The sequence below is a fragment of the Lithobates pipiens genome, unplaced genomic scaffold (assembly GCF_037356315.1).
Source record: "Lithobates pipiens isolate NorthernLeopardFrog02 unplaced genomic scaffold, aLitPip1_a1.2 Scaffold_1, whole genome shotgun sequence".
Lineage (NCBI taxonomy): Eukaryota > Metazoa > Chordata > Amphibia > Anura > Ranidae > Lithobates > Lithobates pipiens.
In genome coordinates, this window is record NW_027507685.1 from 113115652 (window position 1) to 113127972 (window position 12321).

Sequence of the window (12321 nt, forward strand, 5' to 3'; positions counted from 1 at the left end):
AAAAATTGTTAATTGAAAAAAAAAAAGTGTGTGTAAAATAAATAAATAAAGAAAAAATAAAATAAAAATAAAGAAAAAATAGCTAGATCTAGATTTGATATTGGTCAGGGCCAGGGTTAGTGTTTGGGTCAAAGGTCCAGGTCAGGATCAGTATATTTTGGGCAGGTTTTATTTATTTATTTATTTTTTACTTAGCATCAGTGTCAGTGTGTTTTAGGTAGGATGAAAAAAAAAAAAGAAGCAAAATGCACACTATTGCTTTTGGGCTGTACTCACCGGGTACAAATAACATACACATACAGTATGTGGTATCCCTGCAATCGTCAGGAGTAGGAGAATTTATTTTGGGTTGTTCTTTGGTGGTAGGTTATGGTAGTAGCAAGAAATATACAGCAAAATCTAAAAGAAAATAGATTTTTGGTCTTTTGGTCCAGTTTTCTTTTGATAATGGAAAAAAAACCCAGAAGATAACAATTACTATTTACTACTGTACCAAATGAAAGCCCAATTTTTTCCTGAAACAAACGTGGTATAATCCACCCTGGAGGCACAAAGTAGCTGTGATGAGATGTACGGTTTTATTAACACAGGTCAAAGTTGTAAAATTGTGCTTAGGCATTAACATTTTTTTTTTACCCTTAGGGAGGGAAAGGGGTTAATGAAAGCTGCAAATGTAAAATGATTGAAAATGGATTTTATAACAAATGTTAAAGCTCCTGTGAGATTCTAGTATTGGGTTTAAATCTACGTTAACATTCTTGAAATTCTGAAAAGCGTCAGTTCATGTAGAATCCAGCTTATCATGTGCTTTAATGTATCTCCTATTTGTCGCACTACCACTGCCGACATACGTTTTTCTGTTCTTGAAGAACATTTTTGCCATTTCTGGCTCTGTGCCCATTTTTTGCGTCTTTCCACCTCTCAGGTTGCATGCTTGTTTGAGAGCCTCGGTTTTTGTGGGTTATGATGTATTTAATGTCTTCCTTCCTTCTCACTCCTTGCCGAACACCATGCAATCTACAGCAGCTTATGCAACAGAGAGAGAGAGAACGTCTATGTGACCGCCATAAGCCAAAACGACAGAAGGTGAGCACATGTGCCAGGCTTTATACACTGGTAGCCGTATACTGCGTACACACAGCCTATACATGACCTCGAGCATTCAGCCGACCTCGTCTGAGAACAGCTTCACAACTTAGGATGTAGGTTGGCGCTCATTTGGTTTCTTGTTTGTGTGCGGGGTATGTCTAAATTTGCATACTTTGCTTATTGATGGTGAACTTCAGAAGATAGCTTTCCAAGAGCGAACAGAACCATGTTAAAGAACATTTAGCAATTCGTTCAATGTGTGGGAAGTCTATAGGGTCTTTGGGGACATCTCTGAAGGGGTCACCAGCAGGAAGAAGGAGTTCCTGGCTCCTCTATATAGATCTTTATATCATTAGAGGGGTCACCAGCAGGAGGAAGGAGGTCCTGATTCCTCTATGTAGATCTTTATATCATTAGGGGGGTCACCAGCGGGAGGAAGGAGGTCCTGATTCCTCTATTTAGATCTTTATATCGCTAGAGGGGTCACCAGCAGTAGGAAGGAGGTCCTGATTCATCTATTTAGATCTTTATATCACTAGAGGGGTCACTAGCAGGAAGGAGGAGTTTCTGGCTCCTCTATATAGATCTTTATATCACTAGAGGGGTCACCAGCGGGAAGAAAGAGATCCTGATTCCTCTATATAGATCTTTATATCACTAGAGGGATCACCAGCAGGAGGAAGGAGGTCCTGATTCCTCTATATACAAAGAACAGGGTTCCCCCTTATGGGATTTTAATGGCCCCAGTGGTGATATAACAACTTTAGTAATCTTTTAAGAGACTGTTTTTAGTTACTTACCTTTGTTCACTTGATTTTCATTTATTTGGATTTTATCACCTCTGTGGTGTGTTTATTTTATTTTATTTAATGTAGCACTTTGCACTTTTTGATACTATTCAGTAGACATTTATAGATATATATTTTTATATTACACTATTGATTTATGTAACTAGGCATTATACTTATCACCCTCGGAGGGTTATTTAATATAGGGACAGCGCAATACCAACATATCTTTAGTTTGATATAACAACTACAAACAAAATATGTATTATATTTAGAAATAGAAATGTATTATACTATAAATGATTACAAAAAATACATAACATCTGTATGTTATGTATTTTTTGTAATCATTTATAGTTGCTGCAAAAAGAAGTGGCTAACAGAATTACATGACAACATGACATAATGACTGGATGTTATGAGGTTCCTGAGGCACTGCAATATAGAATGCAGGCTTCACACCCAACGTGTTTCAGAAATGATTTCCTTCTTCAGGGGTGTATCAATAGATGCAGACATCCATACTATAAACGCAAATAGATAAGGTTTAAACCAATGCAGCATATCAAGGCAAAAACAAAGTAGCATTTGTCCATTATGGAAACCAAGTCCAAGGACAGACTTGCATGTCGATGATGAAAGATTGAATATTCGCCACATAAGTTTAAAAGTGTGAAAAAGGCCAAATCCAACTGGGGGTAACCCATGTGCCAAAAAAAACCCTCACCATCACCGGGGCTCTAATTAAGGACATCCCAGCGAGGTCAGAAAGTGGAACAGCCCAGCAGGGCCGATCTACAGTGTACCGAGTTCTCCAGGCTAGAGTGGTGGGGCTGCTGAACAAAGAAGTATATATATATATATATATATATATATATATATATATATATATATATATATATATATATATATATACACACATTTATGTTAATGTTAAACAACATTAAGCTGTAAAAAAAAAAATGTTACTTATGAAATATATCGAGTCAGCATTAGTTGAAGGGAGGGGGAGGGGGGAAGATTTTTAAGCACTATTGTGGTGAGATTTGCATCTTTTATAAGAAATGACCTGCAATGTGTGAATGTAACATAGTTGCTGCAATCAGCATAACATGGAAGTAAAGCTTTAGCTATAGAGTTTAAAGAATATATGTATAAAAGGATTCATTGATCAATATAAAGCATTCCTTTCGTTACTTTGTATCCAGCAACAAATGACTCAATACAAGACCCTTACCAACATCCTTTTGGTCTAAAAATCCTTAGATTATAGCTGCCCCACCTCTCCAGTACCTTCTCAGCCAATAGAAACATGTCTGTGAATACTATGTGTACATGTATGTGTATACTATGTAATTGTATACTGTGTGTGTGTATACTGTGTGGCCCCATGAGTTGTCAGTCCGCCCCTGCTAGAGGGGTCATAAGCCAGAGGAAGGAGGTCCCGATTCCTCTATATAGATCTTTATATCACTAGAGGGGTCACCAGCGGGAGGAAGGAGGTCCAGATTCCTCTATATAGATCTTTATATCACTAGAGGGGTCACCAGCGGGAGGAAGGAGGTCCCGATTCCTCTATATAGATCTTTATATCATTAGAGGGGTCACCGGCAGGAGGAAGGAGGTCCTTAATCCTCTATATAGATCTTTATATCACTAGAGGGGTCACCAGCAGGAGGAAGGAGGTCCTGATTCCTCTATATAGATCTTTATATCACTAGAGGGATCACCAGCGGGGGGAAGGAGGTCCCGATTCCTCTATATAGATCTTTATATCACTAGAGGGGTCACCGGCAGGGGGAAGGAGGTCCTGATTCCTCTATATAGATCTTTATATCACTAGAGGGGTCACTGGCAGGAGGAAGGAGGTCCTGATTCCTCTATATAGATCTTTATATCACTAGAGGGGTCACTGGCAGGAGGAAGGAGGTCCTGATTCCTCTATATAGATCTTTATATCACTAGAGGGATCACCAGCGGGAGAAAGGAGATCCCAATTCCTCTATATAGATCTTTATATCACTAAAGGCAGGGGCGTCAGCAGGGGGTGGCTAGGGGGGGCTGGAGCCCCGAATGGGTCCCCGAAAAGCCCTGAGTCTCAGGAAGGCTCTATCCAATTGCTAGCCCTGAGCACCGCCGGCCGCTGCCGAGTGGGGACCGATCTGATCCGCCGAGTAACCTAGCAGCCAGGTCCCGCCTTCTGGAGCTATGATGGAAGTCCCACTGGTCCAATGGCGGGACCGCTGGACGTGCGACGTCCATCATAAGCACTGCATGATCCAGAAGGCGGGAATTACAATGCCGCCGCTGCGTCGCACCACTTCACTGAGATCCCCGCTCGGCGCTCGGAAAGATCCTCATGGCAGCGGAGGAGCGGTCGGGTGATCTGTCAGTGACTGCGCTGGGGGCGGATGGCAGAATAAAGAAGATCTTGGTGGCAAGGTCAGTGTATGTTAGGTAGGTGTAATTGTATGCATGTCAGGTAGGTCAGTGTATGTTAGGTAGGTAGGTGTATGTTAGTTAGGTCAGTGTATGTATGTTAGGTAGGTCAGTGTATGTATGTAGGTGAGGACAGTGTATGTATGTTAGGTAGGTCAATGTATATGAGGTCAGTGTATGTAGGTAGGTCAGTGTATGTATGTTAGGTAGGTCAGTGTATGTATGTTAGGTAGGTCAGTGTATGTATGTTAGGTAGGTCAGTGTATGTAGGTGAGGTCAATGTATGTATGTTAGGTAGGTCAGTGTATGTATGTTAGGTGAGGTCAGTGTATGTATGTATGTAGGTGAGGTCAGTGTATGTATGTTAGGTAGGTCAGTGTATATATGTTAGGTAGGTCAGTGTATGTATTTTAGGTAGGTGTATGTATGTTAGGTAGGTAAGTGTATGTATGTAGGTGAGATCAGTGTATGTATGTTAGGTAGGTCAGTGTATGCAGGTGAGGTCAGTGTATGTATGTTAGGTAGGTCAGTGTATGTATGTTAGGTGAGGTCAGTGTATGTATGTTAGGTGAGGTTAGTGTATGTATGTTAGGTGAGGTCAGTGTATGTATGTTAGGTGAGGTCAGTGTATGTATGTTAGGTGAGGTCAGTGTATGTAGGTGAGGACAGTGTATGTAGGCATGGGCGTCCGCAGAACTTTTTCCAAGGGGGGGCATCATTTCAAGGCCACTCATGCTCCGCCCCTTTTCGACAATCTCATGAAAATCTTTCCACTGGTAATACATATGTTTTATATAACAGATAATTCATCTTCACTTTGTATTGGAAGTTACTCTGGCGGCTGTGTTCCATGCCCATATAGCCTAGAGAATGTACATCTTTTTACATTGCAATACATCTGTTGTGGCCATATTTTGATCTCATACTGTCACTGTATAGGCTGTTTTCATCAAGATAAAAATATGGCAACAACAGATGTATTGCAATGTAAAAAGATGTACATTCTCTAGGCTATATGGGCATGGTACGCAGCCACCTGAGTAACCTTATATATCTATCTATATATATATATATATATATATATATATATATATATATATATATATATATATATATATATATATATATATATATATATATATATTGTAAGGGATCTTCCCGGGGTAGGGTGTGTTTGGACACAGTTCACAGCAGACTTGGAATTTATAAAGCAGATCTTGGCATTTATTCGTGGTACAAACAGTCCAGCAAACAAAATATACAGCAACACCGTGCTTTCTAAGTACAACAAAAATAAAAGTCCTAGCCCGGCTGGGCGCTTACTAACAGGTTCTGCTCACCTATCTGACACTTACAAACACAGCGTCTTTCGCCTGGATATCGCAGGGTGAGTTTTAGCTCCAGCAGTGGCTGTGCTTGCAGCTTCCTTCAACACACAGATTGTTCGTTCCCTGGCTGAGAGCAACCACCTGCAGACCCTGCAGTGCCTTTAGCTTCCCAGGCTAATTAGGATCAAAGCTCACCTGATCCCAAACCCAGAACTGGATCGGGGGATGTGGAATGACAGGTCCCTCTACCAAACCTACCTGCCATTCCATATAAACCCAGGCCCGGCAAAATTAAATAACAACTCAGCAGCATATCGCTGCTGAGAAACTGATCCATCCTGGATTTACCATCTCACACTGTGTAGCAACCTAGGTGAGATGTACACCCCCTCAACCACTTCTCCAGTGACATGTCTACATATCCCCCCCCTCTTTTTCAGACCGGAGGGCTGAGCCTTTTGTCCCCACAGACAACTTACCCTTGACAATGCGTCAGCATTTGCCTGTAATTTCCCTGGCCTGTGTTCCACAGTGAAATTAAAGTTTTGTAGGGAGAGAAACCATCTAGTCACTCTTGCATTTCTCTCCTTGTTTAACTTCATCCATGTTAGGGGGGCATGGTCTGTCACCAACTTGAATTTCCTGCCTAGCAAGTAATACTTTAACGATTCTAGGGCCCACTTTACTGCCAAACATTCTCGCTCCACAATGGCATAATTTTTCTCGGCCGGGGTTAGTTTTCTACTCAAGTACGTCACTGGATGCTCCTCACCATTCACTACTTGTGAGAGTACTGCACCTAAGCCTGTGTTAGAGGCATCTGTCTGGACCAGAAATTCTCGCCTGAAATCGGGGGTAACTAACACAGGTGGTTGGCACAAGGCAGACTTAAGGCTTTGGAAAGCCTTCTCGGCCTCTGGGGTCCACGTGACCATTGCTGTCTTTCCGCCCTTTGTCAAGTCAGTTAGTGGAGCAGCAACTGAGGCAAAGTTCGGCACAAATCTACGGTAATACCCCGTAATACCCAGGAAAGCTCTAACCTGTTTCCTTGTCAGGGGTCTAGGCCAATTCTGTATTGCCTCAATTTTATTTAGCTGTGGCTTAATCAACCCTCTCCCAATAATGTAGCCCAGATATTTGGCCTCTTCTAGGGCTAGAGCACACTTCTCGGCATTTATGGTCAACCCCGCATCACTTATGGCATCCAACACGGCCTGTACCTTACAGAGGTGACTTTCCCAATCAGGGCTAAAAATGACCACATCATCGAGGTAGGCAGCTGAGTAATCACGATGTGGTCGCAGAATCAAGTCCATCAACCTCTGGAAAGTTGCAGGCGCTCCATGTAACCCGAATGGCATCACTACATACTGGAATAGCCCATCAGGGGTGGAGAATGCAGTTTTCTCTTTAGCCTCACCAGAAAGTGGAATCTGCCAGTAGCCCTTTGTGAGATCGAGAGTGGTTATGTACCTGGCGTTACCCAACTTCTCAATCAACTCATCTACCCTGGGCATAGGATATGCATCGAACTTGGAGATCTCATTCAACTTTCTGAAATCGTTACAGAACCTCCAAGTTCCATTGGGCTTTGGGATTAGCACAATTGGGCTGGACCATTCACTCTGTGACACCTCAATTACCCCCAGATCAAGCATACGTTTTACCTCGGCAGATACGGCTTCCCTACGTGCCTCCGGTATCCTATAGGGCTTAAGGTTTACTCTGCTTCTAGGCTCAGTTTCAATGTGATGATGGATGAGGTGTGTACGCCCTGGGAGGTCAGAGAACTTGTTTTTGTTTTTCTGTAAAAATTCCTGAGCCTCCTGTTTCTGTGACACTGATAGAGTATCACCTACCTTGACTGGAGGGATTGGTTGTGACAAATCATTAACAGTATTTGTCGCCACCAAGGATTCCCTGTCTTTCCAGGGCTTGATCAAGTTTATGTGATAAACTTGGAAAGGCTTCCTTCTACCTGGTTGGTGCACCTTGTAGTTCACCTCACTGATCTTTTCAACAATTTCATAAGGACCTTGCCACTTCGCCAAGAATTTACTCTCAACAGTGGGGACTAGTATAAGGACCCTATCGCCTGGGTTGAATGTCCTGATTCTTGCGGACCGGTTGTAAATTCTACTTTGGGCCTCTTGAGCCCTCTGGAGGTGTTCCCTTACCAGGGGCATTACAGTGGCTATACGGTCCTGCATTTGTGCTACATGCTCAATAACACTCTTGTATGGGGTGGACTCATTCTCCCATGTCTCTTTTGCAATGTCCAGTAGACCCCTAGGGTGATGACCATAGACCAACTCGAATGGTGAGAACCCTGTGGACGCTTGGGGCACCTCCCTAATAGCAAACATGAGGTAGGGTAATAAATGATCCCAGTCACGACCATCTTTTGCCACCACTTTCTTCAACATATGTTTCAAAGTTTTATTAAATCTCTCCACCAATCCGTCCGTCTGGGGGTGGTACACAGAGGTACGGATGTGTGAGATTTTAAATAGTTTGCATAATTCCTTCATTACTTTCGACATAAATGGCGTACCTTGGTCAGTTAGGATTTCTTTGGGGATCCCAGTCCTAGAGAACATATAAAACAACTCACGTGCAATTGTTTTAGATGCAGTGTTTCTTAAGGGTACAGCCTCAGGATAGCGGGTCGCATAATCCAGGACTACCAAAATATACTGGTGTCCTCTAGCTGACTTTACAATGGGACCCACTAAATCCATGGCAATACGCTCAAAAGGCACCTCTATAATAGGGAGCGAAACCAAAGGACTGCGAAAATGTGACACTGGGGCACTAACCTGACATGTGGGGCACGACTCACAGTATTTTTTAATGTCATCATATATGGCCGGCCAAAAAAACCTCTGGAGAACCCTCTCTCGCGTTTTGTCAGTCCCCAAGTGTCCCCCAAGAACATGGTTATGTGCCATGTCAAGCACCTGACGCCGGTACGGCTTAGGTACCAGAAGCTGTTCCACAATCTCATCTTTAACCTTATTGACTCTATAGAAAAGATCATTAGTCACCGAAAAATGTGGAAATCTTTTTTCAGCATCTGGTTCCTGAGGTACCCCGTTCATAACAGCAACCTGCTCTCTCGCATTTTTGAGAGTGGGGTCCTGTAATTGTGCAGTCCCAAAATTATCGCTAGACACCTCTAAGTCTAGTATATTTTGCTCAGTGGGAGGAGCCTCCTCCTCCCCAGCCAGGACCTGCAAAGGAAAACAATCATTTTCATCCTGCACATTTTTATCATTCACAGTGGACAAGGCAACCCCCTTAGAGGTATCCTCACTCCTTTTGGGGATTTTTCTTTTTTCCCAAAGAGCCCAGAATAATGGAAAATCGCGCCCCAATATTACATTATGCATGAGGTTTTTAACCACACCCACTTCATATTGTACGGTGCCTTGTTCAGTCCCGACTTTAGCCAGCACTATAGGGTACACTTTTGTATCACCATGTATGCACACAACACTCATATGCTTTTTAGACTCTAAGTCCCCAGTCACCAGGCTAGCATGCACCAAGGTTACAAGGCTTCCTGAGTCCATTAACGCTTTAACAGGAAAGTCATTGATTGTGATGTTGCAGATTTGCGGTTCAGTCTCTAGTCCAGGAACTGCAGCACAAGATGGTTCCGCAAATAGCGACTGACGCCGGCTAGCGTCACATTCCATGGGTTCAGAGGTAAGAGGGCAATGGGCAGACACGTGTCCCGCCTCATGGCATCTCCAACACTGGATAGGGCCTGGTCTCTTTGGCAAGGAGTCCTTTTCAGAGCCCCTTAGCCACCCGGGACCATCACCAGTCTTTTGTCCCTGAGACACCACTTGAGCCCTTTTCCCCCCATCAGCACCCCTCCACACTCCCCCAATAGATGGAAGTCTCTTACCAGCTGACGGCACAGATCTGGCGCTCCGGGGAGGTGAAGATGCTGCAGGAACATCACGGAGGTAGTCCTCAGTCGCCTGGAACCTCTCCACAAGGTTGACAAGTTCGTTTGCGTTCCTAGGATCACCTTGTCCCACCCAGCGTTGCAGGTCAGTAGGAAGCGCTCGGTAAGTTGTTGTTGGCTTTGGCGCAAAGCTTGCAACTCTTCCTTATGCATCCGCTGTTGTGCAGCCATCATCTGCTGTTGTGCAGCCATGGACTGTTCATGTCGTCTATTGGCCTCTGTCTGCGCCTGCTGTTGTTCAGCCATGGACTGTTCATGTCGTCTATTGGCCTCTGTCTGAGCCTGCTGTTGTTGCAAACTCACTTGCATAAACTGCTTCAGCATCTCCTCCATGTTGCTGGACTGTTTTTGGAGTGTAGTTGCAGCTTTCACCCAGGACATCAGCAGCTGTAGCCAAGTCTGTCCACACCGTTGCCCCTAGCAACCGCGTTGCCCGCTACCTCCACCAATTGTAAGGGATCTTCCCGGGGTAGGGTGTGTTTGGACACAGTTCACAGCAGACTTGGAATTTATAAAGCAGATCTTGGCATTTATTCGTGGTACAAACAGTCCAGCAAACAAAATATACAGCAACACCGTGCTTTCTAAGTACAACAAAAATAAAAGTCCTAGCCCGGCTGGGCGCTTACTAACAGGTTCTGCTCACCTATCTGACACTTACAAACACAGCGTCTTTCGCCTGGATATCGCAGGGTGAGTTTTAGCTCCAGCAGTGGCTGTGCTTGCAGCTTCCTTCAACACACAGATTGTTCGTTCCCTGGCTGAGAGCAACCACCTGCAGACCCTGCAGTGCCTTTAGCTTCCCAGGCTAATTAGGATCAAAGCTCACCTGATCCCAAACCCAGAACTGGATCGGGGGATGTGGAATGACAGGTCCCTCTACCAAACCTACCTGCCATTCCATATAAACCCAGGCCCGGCAAAATTAAATAACAACTCAGCAGCATATCGCTGCTGAGAAACTGATCCATCCTGGATTTACCATCTCACACTGTGTAGCAACCTAGGTGAGATGTACACCCCCTCAACCACTTCTCCAGTGACATGTCTACAATATATATATATATATATATATATATATATATTCAAATTCCAGTTAATAGTGGTAAGTGATCAATCATCAAGGGGGACCCCAGAAACTCAGAACGTGGGGGGGCACCTTCTGCAGAAAGAATACTCTAAGGTAAGGGGGGTGGGTTACTAATATATGGAGAAAACCCTTTATATCAATGGCCCTTTTTATTATCATATTCACTCCCCCCTTACATCAGTGACCCCCGACTGGCCTGGCGGTGCTTTCACTGACCTCCTCTCAGGTGCACTGTGCAGGGCTCAGTCAGTCGACTCCAGCTTGGAGGTTTTATCCTATAGTCTCCTGTCCACAGTCCACACAAGTCTGACTTCTCCCATGACCCCCATCCCGGTGGTGCTCCCACTCTTGACTCCTCTCCAGACTCCCTCAGAGACTGCAGACATGATACAGGAGATGGTCAGAGACTGCAGACTTGATGCAAGAGCTCAATGCAGCCTCACCAGTGCCCATCAAATTCAGCCTCACTGTGCCCACCAAATGTAGCCTCACTGTGCCCACCAAATGCAGCCTCACTGTGCCCACCAAATGCAGCCTCACTGTGCCAATCAAATGCAGCCTCACTGTGCCCATCAAATGCAGCCTCACTGTGCCCATCAAATGCAGCCTCACTGTGCCGTGAATGCAGTCTCACTGTGCCCATCATTGCAGCCCCTCCTGTGCCCCCTGTCCCAGTCTGCAGTCCCCGTCTGTGGGAAGGTGTGTTGTTGATGCTCGGTACAGTACCTTGCATGCCAGCAGGATATTCATGACAGCCAGCAGCCGGGTCTGTTCTCGTTTTGGATGGGGATGGTGCTCCTTCCAGAGGATCTGTCTGCTGTGAGATGGAGTGGTCCACCTGCACCTTCAGCTGTCCTCATTTTCCGGCCCCAGTCAGCCTGCCCTCTGGTCCTGGGGAAGTGGAGAGCACTGAATGGGAGTTGGAGAGAAGAGGGAGCAAAGAGTACTGGCGGGGTTGGAGAACACATGGGTGGGGGCAAAGAGCGAGGGGGAGTGGAGATCACAGGGGTGGGGAGCGGAGAGTACTGGGGGGGGGGGGGCGAACAAGAACAGGGGTAGAGAGCACGGTAGGCTGAGAGCACTGGGGGGGGCTAAGAGTGTGGGGTGGTGGAGAGCACTGGGGGGGGGCTAAGAGTGTGGGGGGGCAGAAAAACAGGGGTGGAGAGCACAGAGGCTGGAGAGTACTGGGGGGTACAAAGAGCAGGGGAAGTGGAGAGCAATGGGGGGGAGCTTGAGATCACCAGTGGGGGCCAGAAAGAACAGGGGTGGAAATCACGGGGGACTGGAGAGCACTATGGGGGGTCGAGAGCACATGGGTGGGGGCAAAATGCAGGGGGAGTGGAGAGTACAGGGATGGGGAGTGGAGAGTGCTGGGGGGGAGCCAAAAAGAACAGGGGTGGAGAGCACGGAGGGTAGAGAGCACTGGGGGGGGGGGGCTGGAGAGCACCAGGGGCAGAAAGAACAGGGATGGGGAGAATGGGGGGCTGGAGAGTGATGGGGAGAGCTGAAGAGCACTGGGGGGAGGAGAAAGAACAGGGGGGAGAGCACTGAGGGGAGTGGAGAGCACTGAGGGGAGAGCACTGGGGGGGAAAGAACAGGGGGAGAGAG

General features: G+C 45.6%; 1 protein-coding gene across 3 annotated transcripts in view; it reads left to right on the top strand.

The window, feature by feature from the left end:
- Positions 1-12321, top strand: part of LOC143964997 (phosphatidylinositol 3,4,5-trisphosphate 5-phosphatase 2B-like) — a 131115-nt gene that overhangs the window by 59831 nt on the left and 58963 nt on the right. Inside the window, exon 1 of one of the 3 annotated variants that reach the window (XM_077474341.1) lies at positions 943-1086. The exons of 1 other annotated variant lie outside the window; for it this stretch is intronic. Coding sequence is in view for 1 of the 2 variants with exons in the window: in XM_077474340.1 (XP_077330466.1) it covers positions 1201-1202 (2 nt within the window). In the remaining variant the exon portion in view is untranslated. Of the gene's footprint in view, positions 1-942; positions 1203-12321 lie in introns of those variants that run through there. One more of the 3 variants, XM_077474340.1, reaches the window with a different exon arrangement.